General features: G+C 40.1%; 1 protein-coding gene across 1 annotated transcript in view; it reads left to right on the top strand.

Moving 5' to 3' along the window:
• The window catches only part of mtmr9 (myotubularin related protein 9), a 122,649-nt gene that overhangs the window by 25,349 nt on the left and 76,392 nt on the right, over positions 1-20,908 (top strand). Inside the window, exons 2-3 of the mRNA XM_028796390.2 lie at positions 7,066-7,325; positions 12,649-12,757. Of these exons, the coding sequence (XP_028652223.1) occupies positions 7,144-7,325; positions 12,649-12,757 (291 nt within the window). The 5' untranslated portion in view covers positions 7,066-7,143. The remainder of the gene's footprint in view (positions 1-7,065; positions 7,326-12,648; positions 12,758-20,908) is intronic.

Genomic DNA, 20,908 nt, shown 5'->3' with positions numbered 1-20,908 from the left:
AGAGCACTCTGACAAGTATTTGGTAGTCCACAATAGTAACAGGCTGGTCTGGTCTGATAATAAAGAGGAACTGTATATGAAAGGGCAGGGCAGGCTATTGTTCATTAGTGGACTGCGCTCTTTTACTGCGGGTCGTGATATCCTTTACATGTTCTACAACTCTGTGATAGGTAGCGTGGTGTTCTGGGCCTGTGACATCACTTAAAGAGAAGCCCACCAAATCAAACAAGCTGTTTAACTCTTTTAGGGCTAATTTTTTTTTTTTCTTTTTCTCCCAGGGCTGAATATTTTTCCAAAACACTGAAAAACACACAACGCAATCGTTTCTCACATAAACCAGCATAAAATAGTCTGTTGCTGTGCGCAGAGCTGTGTCGCCTCATGTTAGCCATCTCTGGCTGCCATGGAAGCATTAGTGGCTGTGTGGGGGTGGCAGCATCGGATCAGCTGGGGACTGATCAGCTGATGCCAGTACCTCACTTTCTTTTTAGATCTCGATCTTCAGATCACTTGCACCAAATTCGAAGTCTGACAAGTCAGAGTTAAATTCAAAATAATGAAATGTACGCATAACATCGTCCACCGAGTATTTTGCTTTGCGCATTCGCTTCACTCTTTCGCTAGATGTCGATGCCACTCTAGGTGTTGTTTACTCTATGGTTGCAACGCTGCCACATAAATATTATATGTTTTCTGCTGTCAGTCGGGTGTTGTGGGGATCATTCTTACATCCGGAGATTGACCGCGGTGCCCAAGAGGTGGAAGTTCCGGTTTCATTTTTTTTTCTTTTGGGTATTGATTTGCATAGGGGGGGGGGAGGGGGAGAATATCGGAGAAGAAAAAACAGATCAGCTACTGCACGGGCCATGTAACGAAGTCCAGGAGCTCCTACAGTCCTGAAGTGTGGAAGTGATTCTTTTGATCGGGGAATTGAACGTTCTGCTATTTCTTACGGACTCGGGCGAGCTATATCAAAGGACTTAGTCAGTCTTGCGCCATGATACAATACAGTATGTCTTTTATGGTGAAGATTTGATTGCAGCTAGGAGTCCGCAATTGACAGAACTCCTCGTTTTGCCTGCCGACATCAGGGGGGCAGAACTGTGGACAACTGTGGACCTATTTACAGTCCTTGGAAGGGGAACTGGGGGAAGGAATATTGTTATTGTATATATATGTGTATATTTGTAGCGCCACATATAAGGGTTATTTAGGGTTGGGGGGGTGCATATGTAAGGGATTGTATTCTTTTTTTTATTTAATGTAATATATTCATTATGTGATGATAGAGATTGACTATTAGTTTTTTGTGGGCTATAAATGCATCGGCATTAGGGGACTGAACTGTGTAGAATAAGGGGTATAAGGGAAATTTATTTGGGTGTGATATTGGCCTATCCTTTTATCATCTGCCATCACCTAGGACAGATTAGCGGTAGCGATAGTCTCGTGTCAGCATGCGGGACAAATTGTTACATGGTACTCATAGACATGCAAGGATTTGACATCAAGTCAATGAGTCGAACATTCCTCCTAGCAACGAGGGTCTAATTATAAAGTAACAATGTATTTTCTCGATGTTTATAGCTCATTATCACCCTCAATCCTGTTGTCGACAGAAGTCGACATCAGCCCTAAAAGAGTTAAGAAGGCAGATTCAGTTATGGGAAGCCCTCTGGACCCACTGGAGGTGGCAATGAAGTCAAAACTGACTGTGATTGTGAACAGTGTTGCATCTGTACTTGGTGACCCTTCATACCTTTTGGCAGTACGGCTTTAGATAGCAGGGTTGGACAAATTGTACATTCATATGGTAGTCTGCTGGGCTACCTCCTTTGCAAACCAGGTAGTCCAGGTGTGCTTTCTGGTAGCCCAGGTTTATATACGGGGTGGACGGTTACCAGCAGCCTTTTTACAGCAGAGTTTACAGGTCAATTTGTGTTGTACACGAGTGCATAGCACCACAAAATAGCCACAGTTGACGATGGCATCTTGGAAGAGAACATTGAGTACAGTATATCTCTCTATTGTAATAAATAAATCTTGGGACGAGACGTGACTTTACGAGATACTTTCACGTCCCGCAAGACGAAACTTTGTGCCAAGAGATTTAACCACACCTGGGGCCAGAAATAAGAGTAGTATATAGGTATTTTTTAAAGGCTTATGGCATGTTGATGCATGATCTTTTTCAATGTACAGTAATCCCTCCTCCATCGCGGGGGTTGCGTTCCAGAGCCACCCGCGAAATAAGAAAATCCGTGATGTAGAAACCATATGTTTATATGGTTATTTTTATATTGTCATGCTTGGGTCACAGATTTGCGCAGAAACACAGGAGGTTGTAGAGAGACAGGAACGTTATTCAAACACTGCAAACAAACATTTGTCTCTTTTTCAAAAGTTTAAACTGTGCTCCATGACAAGACAGAGATGACAGTTCCGTCTCACAATTAAAAGAATGCAAACATATCTTCCTCTTCAAAGGAGTGCGCGTCAGGAGCAGATTATGTCAGAGAGATAGAGAAAAGCAAACAAATCAATAGGGCTGTTTGGCTTTTAAGTATGCGAAGCACCGCCGGCACAAAGCTGTTGAAGGCGCGGTAGCTCACACCCCCTCCGTCAGGAGGCAGAGAAAGAGAGAGAGACAGAGTTTGTTTTTCAATCAAAAATCAATACGTGCCCTTCGAGCTTTTAAGTATGCGAAGCACCGTGCAGCATGTCGCTTCAGGAAGCAGCTGCACAGAAGGTAGCAACATGAAGATAATCTTTCAGCATTTTTAGACGAGCGTCCGTATAGTCTAGGTGTGCGAACAGCTCCCCTGCTCAATCCCCCTACGTCAGGATCAGAGAAAGTCAGCGCAAGAGTGAGAGAAAAGTAAGTTGGGTAGCTTCTCAGCCATCTGCCAATAGCGTCCCTTGTATGAAATCAACTGGGCAAACCAACTGAGGAAGCATGTACCAGAAATTAAAAGACCCATTGTCCGCAGAAATCCGCGAACCAGCAAAAAATCTGCGATATATATTTAAATATGCTTACATATAAAATCCGCGATGGAGTGAAGCCGCGAAAGGAGAAGCGCGATATAGCGAGGGATTACTGTATAACAATAGGAGGGATATCGCCTTTTAATATCATATCTATATAGTTTTCAGTTACTTAAAACGCAGCAATTACAAAAGAACTTATTCCAACTAGGGAGGTATCGCCCCCTAAAAGGAAACTGTTACACAAAACGTTTCCTACGAGGGACATTCAAAAAGTTTCCACCCTTTTATTTATTCGTTGGAAACAGTGAAGGTGGGAAGAGTAGTGATTGGTCGTGTCTGAGAGTGTCACGTGACATTACTGAATTGTAATGCAAAGGAAGGATACTATGTAGAAAAGTGATGCAATTTGTTTTTGAAATCTATACTAATAAAAGGCAAAGCCCTCACTGACTCACTCATCACTAATTCTCCAACTTCCCGTGTAGGTAGAAGGCTAAAATTTGGCAGGCTCATTCCTTACAGCTTACTTACAAAAGTTAAGCAGGTTTCATTTCGAAATTCTACGCGTAACGGTCGACAATGTCCGCCATGTTAAACTTTCTTATTTATGGCCCCATCTTCACGAAATTTGGTAGGCAGCTTCCCTGTGCTAACCAAAACCGATGTACGTACTTATTTCGGTAGTATGACGCCACTGTCGGCCGCCATATTGAACTTTCCAACGGTCTTTGTTACTTATGGGCCCATCTTCAAAAAATTTGGTACGTGGGTTCCCAACGCTAACTGAATCCTACTTACGTATAAATATACATCCATAGCCTGCAGCTCGGTCCCCCATCCCCACGCCTCCCACGTAGTTGGCTGCCTGCCTATATAAGGCCGTCTGTCGCTCCGGTCTCTTCATTCCCTTCCTTGCTTCGCTACGGTATTCACGTCTCCCTGCTGATAACTGCAGCCTTTTTATTTAATCCATGGCTTCTCCACTGTTTTATTGTTCGTTTATTACGATTATAGTTATTATGTAGGTATTTTAGACTTAGTTTACATTGTTCAGGTACACATTTCCTTTATCGTTCCAACCGTTACCCCCATTAACATGTCTATCGAGGTGATCACCATCGATCAAAGAACTGTCACTTACCGAGTGGTTTCCATGCCTGGAGATGGCGACTGCCTTTTCCATTCTCTGTGTTACATATTGCACGGCCATATCAGGCTCACTCTTGATATCCGGAGGAACATTGTATCTTATGTATTGAATGACTGGGACAGGTTCAAGGTGTGGACTGATGACGATACAGGAGATAATTATACTACACACGAGCACTGTAAGAGTGAAATGCTTAAGCCCTTCACCTATGGTTCTGCATGTGAGTTGATGGCTGCCGCTGAATTGTTTGGTTGTCGCTTTCAAGTGTACTGAAATGGCCAAATATTTTACACCTTTGGACAACCACCAATGCCTCTTAAACATCTTAGATTCACAGGTGACGATTTGAGTAGTGGACACTTTGATGTTTATGAATGTTTAAACTCTCAAAAGCTGGATGCGAAGTTATCGTTAAAACCCATTTCTATTCAAATGCCTCCAATTTCCAGTAAGGCTCTGCTTCGCAATGACAATTAATAAGTCTCAGGGACAGACCCTACAAAAGGTTGGCATTGATTTGAGGCAAGATTGCTTTTAACATGGCCCACTATACGTTGCATGCTCAAGAGTAAGCCCAGCGCACAGCTTCGTCATATTACAACCGGAGGGCCGAACCGACAACGTGGTATACAAAGAGATCTTTAACAAATAATTAATTATTGCTATATTTTCCCTCAGTTTAAAAAGGTTTACTTTTCTTCTTAATAAAAATTTTAAAGCAGTACTTTGCCGCTGCGAAGCGAGGGTATTTTGCTAGTGTGCAGATAAAGACAAGCTGCAAACAGCCGACTATTCCAGCCCCCCACCGACTTAGAATGTGCACGAACTTCTCCCAGCTCACGCCTTGATTGATTATCTGGGAGTGAAGTGGAGTTTTAGAGTGGAAATAATAGATCGTTATTTGGAACACATGCATTTCATGTGTGTTCCGTTTCTACAGTAATCTGTGTAAACACATTTTTAAAATGAACGTTTTTCATATTCTAGTAGTAAATGACAAAATGTAGGCATAAACTATATAATGTATGAAGCCTGAAGTCCAAATATCAAAGAAATACTTTCACGAAAGGTACAAATATAACAGAACAAGCGCGCTTTTATTCAAAAATATAACTGCAGAAACAAAAAAGCCGCCTTCGTGTGCGACATTGACACTCATTTACTACGACGGCCCCGTGGCACAACAGTATCACTTGCTGACTGGGAATCAAAAGGTCACGAGTTTGATCCTGCACGACTCCCTTTTGAGAACTGAACTGCTCTCATTTTTTACTATTTTAGAATAAAAAGATACATTTGATTTCAGTCTGTAACAGCCGGTGTACTTTATGATATTTGTAAAGGTTAGCTTTGTTTTTGTTTTTTTTAATTCACTTTTCATTCTGTCAGTCGCGTTCAGGGTCCTTCCCTACCCCATCTGACACTGCTGTTTTCACATAAAGACGCGCTATAGCTCTGCAGTGTATCACGATACATATGACCGCGTGTTTTTTTTCCCCCCAATCTTGCCAGTTCCCACATGTTGCTGTATGCTGTTTCTTTTGTACCCCAGGACATGCAGAGGAAGTATAGTAAAGAGCAGTAACTTCAGCGCTATATGCATTCATCAGACACTCCCCATCTGGCACTACTGTTTTCACATAAAGACGAGCTATAGCTCACCCAAGAAGCGCCCTTCCTACATTTACGACGTGTACTTGTTGCAGTGTTCACACCTCTCTGTGCTTTGGTTCCTATTACACTGAACAAGCACCTGTAATTTGCAGCACTATTCATTATCTCAAAACAAATATATGTGACGTTTTGAAAAAATCATTTTATGACACGAATAGTACCAATTAGAAAACATCGTCGAAGTAATGCAATATTATTTGAAAACGAACAGCGTCAGATTGGGTGTGATTTATACTGGCGCTGTTACTTAGAGTCAGATCAGCAGCTGAAAAAGCTGAATAAGCTCCTGTTCTGACTCTAAGTAAAAAAGCATGAATTAATCAGCAGAAATAACTGCGATCGACATTTTAAACTTAACGATTTACAGTGCATACCAGTTTATAAATTTTATGTCCATTTGAGGCTACAAAGAAAAAAAAGACACTTCCTCCCCAGCGGGGAATCAAACTCGGTCCGCGTTCTGAGTCAGCAAATCTCAGTGTTATGCCACGGAAGATGTTGTGACATCCTTGAACCTTTTGTGAAAGTGTTTATTTGATGTTTGGCCGTCAGGCTTCACACATTCTATAGTTTATGCCTACATTGTGTAACATTTATTATGTTTCTGTTTTAACAATGTGTTTACACAGATTACTGTAGAAACGGAACACGCATGAAATGCGTGTGTTCCAAATAACGATCTATTATTTCCACTCTAAAACTCCAGTTCAGTCACTCCCAGATAATCAAACAGACTGTGAGCTGGGAAAACTTAGAGATAAGCTTGCTGCTCATCTTAATCGGCAAATTTAGAAGACAAAAGAGAGGTGAGAACGGTTTTAAGGTGGGCTGGATCTACGAGTTTTTTTCGTAGACTCTGGTAATTCTAGTGTTAATCACGATGTCTGAATTGTTTGATTTGGAATTTTAAACCGTGGAGCAGAAGGTGGAAATCAAGGAGAAATTTTTCTTTGTCCCAAATATTATGGATGTCACCGTAATATCAAAAATGAACTGGAATACTGCATTAATGTCGTGTTTCTCGAATTTTATCCTCAGACCTAATTTAGACCCCACCAGTTACTTTCTCTGTCATCACTAGACTGTTGAGTCTTGTTATTTATAAAGTCACCGCTCAGCTTGGCAAGTGTTGGTTGTAATGAAAGGATGTACTTTTTTCTTTTTTCTTTTTATGTACTAGCAAACAGAATATCTGAGCTTCAAGGATGTCTAGTTAATGATAATGCTATTTTTTTTGTTCTTTCTATCAGTTTCTCCTCCTTTTCTGCTGACTGAACACCTGTGACACTGAGAACTCCAGAACATTCTTTGCAGTGCTTATTATAAACATGGAATTTGCTGAACTTATAAAGACACCCCGGGTGGATAATGTGGTCCTGCATCGTCCTTTCTTACCCCAAGTGGAGGGAACACTGTGCCTCACAGGCCACCATCTCATACTTTCCTCCCGACAGGACAGTACAGAAGAGCTGTGGCTTCTACATTCCAACATTGACTCAATTGAGAAAAGGTCTGTGCTACTCCAATTCGTGGCTATTTTACTGTAAGATCTTCAACTTCACTGTGAAATTTGCATGATATAAAGCTTAGATTTCCATTCAGTTTCCACCTGTGGGATTTCTCAGTTGGCACCAGGGGTCCCTTTTCTAGGGTTTCTGATCATCATCATCCATCTCTCCTCTTTGAACACCCATGTTTTTATTTAATATTTGTTCATTTAGTTGTAAATTCTTGGAGTAATTTTATATAGTGTGTGTAAACCTAAAAGCACTACATTTAGAAACTGTTGCATACCTTCCAGGGCCTGTAGCCAATTTGTCTAATTTTTAATTTGATCTCATCGAGTTATTTATATGGACCTCCGCATTAGTTTAGTCACTGTGTAGCGGTCACTTCTTGAGGCATCTGAGTTTCTCTTTCACTAACTAATCATCACAGCATATTTTTTTGCAAAGAATTGCTTCATAGTTTATTTCTTGAATCTTCTGCCCCTTTGTGTTCTCATGATACACGTTATATACATCAATACAATACAATACAGTTTTTTTTTGTATAGCCCAAAATCACACAAGAAGTGCCGCAATGGGCTTTAACAGGCCCTGCCTTCTGACAGCCCCCCAGCCTTGACTGTCTAAGAAGACAAGGAAAAACTCCCAGAAAAAATGGAAGGAACCTTGGGAAAGGCAGTTCAAAGAGAGACCCCTTTCCAGGTAGGTTGGGCGTGCAGTGGGTGTCAAAAAGAAGGGGTCAATACAATACAATACACAGAAAAGAACAAATCCTCAATATAGTATTAAAAATAAAAATTTTACAAGTACGGACCAGAATTTAACGGTATATGATAGCCCATAATAGGATTTGGATTTGTTCAGAGTCCTGGAGACCTCATCCATCAAGCTGCCTCCCCCATTGGCCATTCCACAGCTGAAACAGCACTGGGCCAGCCAGTCCGATGAAAGGACCCCTCTACCCCACGATTCGTGTGATCCTCCATCAAGGATGACTTTACCTTAGGCAGGCAAAACAACTTGGCAGGTGGGCTGTGGCACCAAGTGCCGCCACATTTGAGTACCGAGAAGAGAAACAGAATAGGTGAGGGTTAGTAACAAATTATAACTATCATGTTACTTATGTTTTAGTGCTAATGACTAACAACAGAGATGCAGTCTGCACAGTTAATCAGTAGCTCTAGTCAGGGTGTGCTAAACTGAAGTAGTGAGTTTTCAGCTGGGATTTAAAAGCTGAGACCGAAGGGGCATCTCTTATAGTAGCAGGCAGACCACTCCACAGTTTAGGGACCCTGTAACTAAAAGTTTAACGTCCCACTGTTATTTTATTAATCCTTGGAATCATAAGCAGACCGGCATCTTGAGATCTTAATGTGTGCTCTGGTTTGTAAGTCATGATAAGTTCAGACAAGTAAGCCGGACCTCAGCCATTTAATGGTTTATATGTTTAAAGGAGGATTTTGAAATCTGCCCTAACATCACATTTTGTTCGTAATTTAATAAATAAACCACAACTTTCTCAAATCTGTTGTTATTTTGCTAAGGTTAGCAAGTACCCAGAGATAGATATTAGATTAGGTTAGATCAATTTTACTAATCCCAAGGGGAAATTTTGGAGATCAGATTGTTTTCTTAGGAGCAGGCAGAGACAAGAAAAAAGTCATCAAGTTTTAAATACTTCCAAGTCAAAATTCAAAGTGAAAAAAACAGGGCTGTGGAGTCGGAGTCGACAAAAATGTTCTGACTCTGACTCCTAATAAATTTAAATTGTAATGAGAAAAAAATACATCAAGTTCAAATGTCCCATTTCACAAACAATTGTCATAATTAAGTACTTCTCTAATATAAGAATAAAGCCCAGTGCATAGGTGTGTTACTACTAGTGTGAAGTTCAGATGAGCTGTTATACAACCTGACACTCACATATTGTAATCTGGAGTATGGTACATTACAAAATGTGTTTTAATTTTATTTCAAATATAGTGTGTTTAGCAAGTTCATTTGATTGTAAACAAGTGTAATGATGTAGGTGGAGGTGTGTGCGATGGCCTGATGAGTGTTCAGGGGTCCTTGTCTTTTGTTTAAACTGGCCAATATGGTAGAGTCAGCTTTCTAGCCAGTACTTCTGTGGTTAAATGATGTGTATGTTGCCTTCCTTCAATCAACATGGAAAATACATTAGCATATTAAATACATAGGAAGCGGAGTCAGAAGTACCGGAAACGTCGAAGTCAGAGTCGAAGGATTTATCTACCGACTCCACAGCCCTGGAAAAAAACAAGGCAGAGTTCAAAACCTGAAAGTAAACTTGATAATAATAAAATCAATAAGCACAGAGAGAGAGTGTGTATTTTAGAGCTTTAATTCCAAAACTAGGATATCTTAACTGCTGTCCCGCCATCTTAAATACCTTTGATGCAGTGAGTCCAAAAGTAGGCATTCTTACAAAAAAGATGGCTGTGGGTAGAAAAATGAAGCTACCAAAAGGTAGTGTCAACAAGAAGAAAAAAAAAAAAATAATAATAATAATACATTTTATTTATATAGCGCCTTTCCCATGCTCAAGGCACTTACAGAATAAATAAAGAACGGCAGAATATACAGTATATAGCATTGTACAAACCAGATAAATAAACAAAGAAGATTAAGACAGTAAATTCTGAAAAAAAAAAAAAAAAACAGACAACATAATTGATGGTCTCGCACACACATACAGGTTACATGAGCATCTTGACAGAGAAGTAAACTGAGAGAAAGGTAATAAAGTCAAGTAGAGCTAAAAGCCTTCCTGAACAGATGAGTTTTGAGTTGTTTTTTAAAAGAATTCATGGAGTCAGCTGACCTGATTAATTTTGGTAGGTCATTCCAGAGTCTGGGCGCTATACAGCTGAAGGCCCTGTCACCCATGGAGTGTAGATTAGTGACGGGCACAACAAGATTACCAGAATCAGAGGACCTTAGTGGGCGGGCAGGCACATAGTGATGGAGAAGGTCACTGATGTAGTTTGGCGCGAGGTTATTTAAAGCTTTGTAGGTTATTAGTAGGATTTTATATTCAATTTTGTAGGACACAGGGAGCCAGTGAAGGCGGAGCAGGATGGGTGTGATGTGCTCGCTGCTGCTGGCTCGAGTAAGGACTCTTGCAGCTGAGTTTTGAATAAGCTGGAGCTGTGATATAAGATTAGAAGGGGCACCTGCCAGTAGGGAATTACAATAATCGATGCGGGATGTGATAAAAGCATGGACAAGTTTCTCAGCATTAGAGAAGGAGAGGAAGGAGCGAACACGGGATATGTTACGGAGGTGAAAGTAAGAAAGTTTCTTAATGTGATTTATGTGGGCGGAATAAGTGAGGGAGGAGTCAAAAATGACACCAAGATTTTTTACAGTAGAGGCAGGTCTGATGAGATCACTGCCAAGATGGACTGGGAAGGAGCTCATTTTATTAAGTTGCAAAAAAAAAAATACAAAATGGTCTCATGATGATACTACAGACATATTATGAAAATTAATTAATATGCAGGAAATTTTGTTTTTTGACTATGTGTCTGGACATGAAATTTCTGAAACATAAATTTCAGAATCAGTTAAAAAAAAAAAAAACACCTACGCCAGTTTTAGGTGTTCCTTACCTTCGCTTAGCTAACGAATGAGAGAACTACTTAATGGACTTAGATCAGGTTTTTTTCTATAATTTTCTTGAACATTCCGGTTGATTTTGCGACTTCTCTCATTGCGCTAAGAATCATAGTTCACTTGCTGGAGTGATATATTCCCGCTGATCTGAGACAGAGGCTGCGGGGTGAGGGAGAGGGAAGCATCAGGAGTAGGGAGCTGAACAGGGCCCTCCTCAGTGTCCTGTTTAACTACTATGTGGACGGAGCCGCGGGGAATGGCTAGTATTTTATAAATTAAAAAAAAAAAAAATGTAGACACCAAACGTGACATGAAATGAAAACTGACATTTTCCTCCATCAAAGTTGAGAGGGTTGGCCTCTAGCAAGTACTTTGTTTTGGTTGGTGAATTTTGTCTGAAATATTCCCCCATTAGCCACAGGGGATGCACAAACCAGTGTATTTGTTTGTGCCGGTCCCAAGCCCAGATAAATGGGGAGGGTTACATCAGGAAGGGCATCCGGTGTAAAATTTTGCCTAATCAATATGCGGACTAAGATGATCTGCTGTGGCAACCGTTAACGGGAGCAGCCAAAAGAAGAAGAAGAAGAAGATGAGGATGCAGGAGACATGAGTGCAGGAGACTCAGCCTGCAGTCTGTCGCTGTAGAGTCCGTTTAAAGAGTAGGCCATACTTTATACTCAATACTTTATTTTTTTAAGCATATCCTCTACAAAGTAGTGTTTGAACAAGTAAGTGCAGAGAAATGTAAAATCCCCAGATGACACAGCACTTGTGCTTTTTTTTTACTTCTATTGTGCAAAAGTACCACAGTAACATACAGAGCTTTCTGTGATGATAGAATAGGAATTATTTATAGTTTTAGTTTGCACCAAAAGTTTTACAGCCAAAAGTCTAATTTTTAAACTTGTACATCAAGTAATACCCAGTTTTGTGTTTCTTCTTGTCCAGTTTGTCTTTGTGAAAGACTGTCTAAGGCACGGGTGTCCAACTCCAGGCCTGGAGGGCCGCAGTGGCTACAGGCTTTCATTCTAACCCTTTTCCTCATCAGTAACCAATTTCACTGCTAATTCACTTTTTTTCCCTTCATTATAATAGCCCTGCTTTTAAGGATTCAGTCCTCTGAATTGATCTGTTTCCTCATTAAATCACAGCCAAACAGAAATGAGATGTGAAACGAGCCAACAGATAACCAGCTTAAACTGGGGCTTCAAACTCCAACCAGTTTCTTAATGAGAAGCCAATGCTTGCTGTTAATTAATTATTTAATTATTCATTCTACCACAGCAGACATTTCCAAAACTGATGATTTTATGTTTTTTTCTAAGAACACCATCAAGATATTTTGATGACCTGAGAGATCAGCCTTACTGAGACCTCCACCTTTCTCTGTTTTCAGATTCTGTGTGATGGGCACAGGTGAGCTGGTCATGTGGTCGCTTGTTTCGTGTCTCATTATTGTTTGGCCACTAATTAAGGAAAAAGAAACAGCTAAGGGGCCTGAGTCAAGCTAATTAAAAGAAGTAATTAGCAGCAAAAACTGGTCACAAATTAAGAAGATGGTTAGAATGAAAACCTGCAGCCACTGCGACCCTCCAGGACTGGAGTTCGACACCCCTGGTCTAAGGTGTCCATCAGAATGACTCAACCTTTAAACTGCTACCTAACCTTCTTTTTTTTTCCCAACAGATTTGTTGGTTCCATGGGAACAATTATTATAAAATGTAAGGATTTGAGGATAATCCAGCTGGACATCCCTGGGATGGAAGAATGCCTAAACATTGCAAGCTCAATTGAAGTGAGTGTAAAATTTGGGAGTATTTCTTTGTTTTACTCCTAACTGTTTTAAGAAAGTATTTTTTATTAAAATACTTTTATTTTGTGAAAAAAAAATATCACAGAATATACAGACCAGCTGGCATAACTAGCTGATTCAGTGGTCAGGAGAAGGTGTAGTATTCCTTCACTTTTGGATGATACCAGCATTTGTCCCAATGCACTGAGGACAAGTAGGCCCAAGTAAAGAGTGTACATCCAGTTGTTCAGACTTGTTGTTTGTCTGTCCAGGATTTTAAATCACCTGTAGCTCGCAAGTCGTTTGACCTATTGACCTGACATTTGGTACACATATACTATGTAACCTCTACTGTCCTCTTTCAGGGTGATGATTTTTATTACTCTTTTTTTTAAATTTTATTTTATTTTATTGCAGAATCAACTCTCGGCAGTAGGGCGGCTGTGCGGCGCATGCGTACAGGCGCCCTTCTCATCCCTACCACGTTCGCCATCACTTCCTCTACCTCTTCATATCTTAAATCATTCTTGAGGCAGATTGAACACTTAAGTGCCATATTAAGTGAAAGGTTAAGAAAAATGTACAAAGTAATTGCAACACAAAAAACGACTTAATCAGTTTTAACGTGAAAAAATGCCAACGAAAGAAGAGAAGAAGTGGGCCGCTAGGGTGGAGAAAACAAGCTGCTCAAGAAGCAGCAAACCCATCAACCTCTGAGCAAACAAATGCTAAACGTACAGAGAAAGAGGATGAAAAGTATAAGTCAAGTGTATTCACTGTACGTTATCATGTTGTATACCTTTCTGTAGCCCTGAACTGGTTAAACGCGTTACAAAACAGATGGATGGGTAGAACTGATGCGCTTATTCTAGACCAGTGGTTCTTAACCTTGTTGGAGGTACTGAACCCTACCAGTTTCATATGCACATTCACCGAACCCTTCTTTATTGAAAAATAAAATATGATTTTTTTCAAATTCAAGACATAGGTATATGTTTTATTAGTTTACAAACTGAATCGTGTATTAACATCACTGAGTTCAAAGAACAAAACCAATATAATGCATGAATTCACAACAAATTACATACCTTTTCACAAGGACATAACCTTTTTTAATACTACCATACTGAAATGATTTTAATTTTTAAACTTCTGTATTCCAATAAATAAACTTATTGTATTATGCTATTTTTATCATTTTAACACACACCCATCACCTAATTTTCACCAGGCTACAATAATAATGAATAATTACTGCAAATCAGTGTGACTTCTGCTGTTGCCTTTGAGAGACCAGTTCAGAAATGCGTGGCTTCACCTTGGCAATTGCCACTCTCATGTCATTTTCACAACAAAGTCTGTTTCTTTTCTTCGTTTTTATGTCCAGCATCCCTGAAAAAGATTGCTCGCAAAGATATGTTGTAACAAACAGTATAAAAATCTCCAGGGCTTTCTTAGCAATAGTAGGATAACTTACCATTTGTCGACACCAAAACGATGAGAGCGTTGTTGTTCTGAAGAGTTGCTGTTGAATCCGGCTCTGCTGAATTTCAATGATTTCGTCGAGGTATTCATCATTGACATCTGCTGTCTCAATGTCAAACGGTAAATGGCTGTCTCACCCATGCTGGATATGACTCTCTTGTAGGGAAGTATACGTCGAGAGACTTTGCAAGCTCATCTAAGTGCGTGGCAACTGCTTGCTTCAGTTCCTTAGCTACAGAAATATCTCCGATTCCAGACACGTCTTCGATCTTACTTACACAGTCGTCCTGCAGGGGAAAGTTTGTGAAGTTATCATTCTTTGTTCGTCGTTTCCATAGTGGCAGCTTTTTTTGAAAAGCCTTCAGGTTTTCTTCCGCTTCGATGATGTTGACTCCCCCACCCTGCATCTGCTGATTGAGATGATTAAGAGCTGCGAATATATCGGCCATGTACGCTAAAATGAGAATGAACCTTGAATTTTTAAAACAATCTGCATGACGATGTTGGTGCTCTTGTAAAAACTGAGTTAATTCCACACGCATAGCAAAAACATGATTCAGCACCCGTCCCCTGGATAACCACCGAACGTTAGAATGGTACAGAAGTACCTCGAATTCAGAACCCATTTCTTTACACAGCTCACTGGAAATGCGGTGCCTTATCGCACAATTTCGCACATAGTTCACACATTCAACTACAATTTTTAATACTTCCGTCATTTCTGGAGGCAAGGTTTTTGTTGCCAGCACATGCCTGTGCAGAATACAATGCGTAACAATGATGTGTGGTGTGTCAGCTTTCACTAGCACACCAAAACCAGACTTTCTTCCCAACATGACTGGAGCTCCGTCCGTACAAACTGCAGAAACCATATCCCACAAAAGATTGTTGCCTCTGAAGAAGTCATCCACAAGTTTCTTCACATCGGCTGCCTTAGTTGTTGTTGTAAGAGGCTTACAAAATAAAAAATCTTCCTTTATCATGTCATCTTTCACATAGCGCACAAATACAGCAAGTTGACTTAGATTAGAAACGTCTGTGGTCTCGTCGAGTTGGAGGATGCATTTTGTCGGGCTTGAAATTAGATCTGCAACTACTGTACTTGAGCTAAGATGTCTTTGCTCATATCCTCTATTCTGTCGTTGATGGTGTCATTTGAAAGAGGAATTTGTGATAATTTAACTTCGGCTGCTTTTCCCAGCATCAGATTCACCATCTTCAACACAGCTGGTTTTATGAGTGTTTCACCAATGCTGTGTGGTTTGCCCTGCTTTGCTATCAGGTAAGCAACTTTGTACGATGCTGTTAGGATCGGTTTGTTGATGGGTACAAAACCGAAAGCAGGCAGAGTGGCCTTTTCATCAAACCTGGCTCTCTTTATCTTGAATTCAGCAAGCATTGTGTTCTTGTATTCCCCATCTCCATGTAGGTTAAGGAAGTGTTCTTTTAGTTTTGCCGGTACTAGACTAGAATTGCTTAACTTGGCATTACAAATCATGCAGATAGGACGCTGACTCCCATCACGTTCTGTTATATATGTGAATCCATGTTGTACATATTCGTCCAACCACTTTCTTTTTTTGTTCGACATAGTTAGTATGGATTAAAATATTAAGAAAGAAATCTCACGACATACTATCACGACAGTCACAAGTCGACTACTAAGTGCACCAAATTCCCTGCAGCACCGATTGGCCGAACAGTGTAGTGTAATTACCTACAGCTAATGATGACCAAGCGGGGCGTGTCATACGAATCATATGAGTAAGGTGCATGTCTTGACCTCCCGGCGCCGAACCCCTGAGACTGACTCACCGAACCCCTAAGGTTCGATCGAACCCAGGTTAAAAACCACTGTTCTAGACAAAACGAGAGTAGGCCATTCAGCTCAACTAAGCTTGCCAGTCCTGTCCACTTAATTCTTCCAAAATAACATCAAGTCGAGTTTTGAAAGTCCCTAAAGGCCTACTATCTTCCACACTCCTTGACCACTTATTCCATGTGTCTATGGTTGTTTGTGTGAAATTTCTCCTTAACAAGTTTCCAACAGTGTCTCCGTGTTCTTATCGAACTCATTTTAAAGTAACCATCTCGATCCACTGGACTAATTCCCTTCATAATATTAAACACTTCAATCATGTCGCCTCTTAATCTTCTTTTGCTTAAACTGAAAATGCTCAGCTGTTTTAATCTTCCCTCGACTCATCCACTGTAGCCCTGGAATCAGCCTAGTCGCTCTTCTCTGAACTTTTTCTGGCTCTGCTACATCCTTTTTGTAACATGAAGGCCAAAACTGCACACAGTGCATTATAAAGTTTCTGCATAACCTCCTTGGACTTGTACTCCACACATCAAGGCACTCTATAACCTCACATTCTGTTAGCCTTCTTAATGGCTTCTGAACACTGTCTGACAGTTGATAGTGTCAAGTCAATTGCGACTCAATTTTTAGACGTCTAATTGTGTATTCAAACCTTACATTTTTGCTTCCTACGTGTAATACGTAACATTTACTGACATTAAACTTCATCTGCCACAAATTTGTCTAAGCCTGTACGTTGTCCAAATCCCTCTGTGATGATTCAGTGGATTCTCGAATTACACTGGTCTACAAACAAAATATTTTTGGTTTTCTACTGGGAACTTCAGACCAGCGCTCTCTTAATTTTTTTACATTGATTTCATATATGAAATCGGAATTAAGCTAGCACATCAGATTTTTGAGATACATATTGCCGTTTTGACACTTTTGAATATCAATATATCAGCACAATATCTAGTTTGAATTCTGTCCCACCAAAATTGTTTGAATGTGTTTATTCTGAAAACAAACCAGAAGACGATACCAGAGACACAAAACATGTTTATGTCAATTTACCTCAATATAAAATCCGTCTCTCTTTGCAAGAACCAAGAGTAGTCACCCATTATGCTCGGAGTAAATTTTCCCTGATATCGGTTTTCCATCACCTTTGTGTCTTGATGAAATCTTTCCCCATGCTCATCTCTGACATCGCTTAGATTTGGTGGAAAAAAGTCAAGATGAGAATGTAAAAAATGCGTCTTCAGTGACATTGTGGCTCCCGTAAGCTAATATACTTTCAGCATATTCTCCACAAGTTCAGTATAATTTTCTCAGCTCTGTGACTGTCCAGAACATTTTGGACAACCCGTACGAATGAGGGTGCTGATTCAGTGGGCTTCAGTTTCCTTTTGAACTCCTTGTCAAGCATCAGTTCACGGATTTCAGGGACAACAAAAACACCTTCCTTAATTTTGGCTTCACTTTTCTCAAGACCAAACTTTATTTCTTAAATGCTGAAACACATCACCTTTACTGTCCAGTCACCCTAGTTGTCCAACATCATACTACGGGACGTGCTGGACGAAAACGGTTTTCAGATTTGGAGTCAGCAAGTGAAACATGTTGAAGTAAAGGTGAAAGAATTCCAGTAGCAAAATGCTTGTTTACCAGTGTTATCTGTCAATCCTTCTAGCTTGGTATCATCTGCAAACTTAACCAGTCTGTTATTTATATTCCTACTCAAATCATTTCTATATATATATATATATATATATATATATATATATATAATAAAATATATATATATAATAAAATATATATATATATATAATATATAAAATATATAATATATAAAATATATAATATATAAAATATATAATATATTAATAGCAGCAGCTCTGCACTGATGCCTATGGGACACCATTCTTTGTTCACTTGTGATAAGATTTCCACGCACTGTCATCTTTTGCTTTCTGCGTCAGTATTGTACTTATCTACATACTACGCCCTGAACTTCCACTTCTAATAGTTTGGTGCCTAACCTCTCATGTGGGACATCATCAAATGCTTTCTGAAAGTCAAGAGAAAAAAGTTATCAAAGCAACATCTATTAATTTTTTGCCAATAAATATTCATACAGTAGAAGGATTTTGTAATATTACCAAGTACTAACCGTTCTACCCATCTAAGATGGGTTGAAATCTAAGTAATCAACGTAGACCTCAGCGTTAATCTTTGTAGTGCACCATGCAATGCATATGTCTCTGTTGTATGCCATTTGGTAAAAACAGAGTTAATGTTTGTGATACGCCATCTCATGCAATGACAATGACAAATGCAATACATTTCATCGCTAAAAATGTATGTGATGTATTATCTTTTAGAATGACGGAGACATAGCAACCAGATGGACACACAGACACTTATCTTTTTATTAAGGTGGAGGAAGGCCTAAGAGGAGGTTTATTGATGTAGTGTGAGAGGACATGCAGGTGAAGGGGATAACAGAGCAAGATGACAAGGACAGGAAGAGATGGAAAAAGATGGTCTGCTGTGGCAATCCCAAATGGGAGCAGCCGAAAGAAGAAGATTTTTGTGACACTTGCTCAAAGTGCAGATTTCAGCAGTGAATTTAATATTAACACCCTTGGTACATAAAAACAAAACTGGCTATGGGAAAAAAATATTTTTCCTATTGATCTTTCATTCAAAATATTAACAAAAATCTAACTTTTAATTGACATAAAGTAATTGAAAGTAAAAAGATTTTTTTTAACATATGTAATACTTATTAAGATTGGAGAACACACGGCAAAGGGTGGGAGTCCATTCCTATATTCGGAATCTCGTTAGGTTCTTTAGATTTTGTCGTTTGTATTTTGAATTCTCCTTCTCAGCTCACTCCACAGGTTAGTTTTTACATACCCTGTTTTTCTTAGGGGCACGTGGTGAGCTTTTTGGGTCATCCTAGATACAGTTGGAGCCAAACCTTTTCATTCTCCTTAGCTAAAGAGACTCGAAATTAATGTTTCACAGCTCCACACATCTCATGTTACCATACAGTCGCTGTGTTAAGTCAATTAGGGGACCTAAGTGGTAATGTCAACGTAATACCTAAGGGACAGATTGATTTTAGCCTTTATTTACTATATCGGCTTTTCAGTGGGCTAAAAGTTGACTTACACTTTGATAGTATTTGGTGGCCTTGTCTTTTAATTGCTTAACTTGAATCAAACACTTAGGGTTGCCTTCCACAAGATTCTTGCAATTTGTGACAGGAATTTTGCCCATTCCTCCTGATTAAAAACTGATGTTATGTGGGCCTCCTTGCTTTGATGTGCTTTTTCACTTCAGCCCACAATTTGTTTATGGGATTTAGGTTAGGACTTTGTGATGGTTGTTCTAGTACTGTCACTTTTTGTTGTTTTTGAGCCATTTTGTTACAGCTTTGGAGGTATGCTTAGCATCATTGTCCTGCCGGAAGACAAATTTGGAACCAAGTCTTAACTTTCTGGCTGATGTCTTGAGGTGTTGCTCCAGAATTTTTAGATATGGATTTATGCAACGCAGGAGCACCACAGTGAACAGGCCTGTCTGCTTTTCTCTTCACTCTGTGTATCTCTGACTATAAATGTAACAGCAGGTCGGGTCACATGCAGAAATTCTCTGATTCTGCACTTATGAGTCAGCTGGAGAACTTTGTGTCTTGGTGCAAAGAGAATTGTCTGCATTTTAACATTAGCAAAACCAAGGAACGGCTTATTAACCTTTGCTGCACCAACAAGCTTTTTATATCTGGTCACCATTCAAGGAGTGGATGTAGAGGTAGTACATTTCTACAAGTACTTGGGGTGCACATTAATGACAGGTTAGACTTCCCTCATAACACAGAAGAATTTTATGAGAAAGGGCAGAGCAGGCTGTTTTTTCTTTAATTTGGGAAGTAACATCCTTCACATCTTCAACTCCGTGATGGCCAGTATGATTTTTGTTTTCAAGAGTGGCCCACCAAATCAACAAGCTAAATAAACAGGAAGGCTTAGTTATGGGACACACTGTGGGCCCCCTGGAGGTAGTAGAGGTGGAGAGAATGAAGACAAAAACTGGAGACCATTATGAACAATGCACACATCCTCTCTCTCTGACACACTAGCACTGAGGATATTCAGCCAACAAATTATTCAGCAGAAGTGTGTTAGGAAATGGTACGGGGGGCTTCTTGGTATCAACAGCAAAACACCTGTATAGTGCCTCACTGTGACCGTAACTGGCAAGTCAGATGTTTTTCTTTTTTTTTTTTTAGTTTTCTTCCTTTTCAGTCATTCTGGTGTATGTCTGTCTGTCCGTCCATCGTATCTATCTGAAGAGCTTCTGTAAAAAAACAGATTTCCCCCTGGCAACAGATCTAGCTAATGTGAAGTCAACCTCGACACAGATGGGCAGGAAACAGGTCTAGCACACACAACAACACGGTTTATTCACACAAATTGCCTTCACAAGTCAGAGCACAACACAGTCCTTCTGCTGCCAGTCCTTCTACCTTCATTCCTCCTTATGCTTTGTCTTTTTCCTCCTGACTCTGGCCCTTTGAATGGTGGGGACTGGCTCCCTTTATAGGGCACCCGGAAGGACCCCAGGTGCCCAACGAGCTTCTTCCAGCAGCACTTCTGGGTGTGGCAGAAGTGCTGCCAAGTAGGGCCCAATAGAACTCCGTGCGCCCCCTGGTGGGGTTGAATTCCTATGCTCAAGAACTTTGGCCCTGCTGGAAACCAAGGGAGGGGGGGGACTCCCTCTGTTACCCCGGGGGAGAAACTGTCCTGAAAATACTCTCTCTCTCCCAAGTCCTTCCATTGACTGGGCATCCC

This window comes from Erpetoichthys calabaricus, chromosome 3 (assembly GCF_900747795.2).
Source record: "Erpetoichthys calabaricus chromosome 3, fErpCal1.3, whole genome shotgun sequence".
In the NCBI taxonomy this organism is placed as follows: domain Eukaryota; kingdom Metazoa; phylum Chordata; class Cladistia; order Polypteriformes; family Polypteridae; genus Erpetoichthys; species Erpetoichthys calabaricus.
This window is presented reverse-complemented; position numbering and strand designations above follow the sequence as displayed.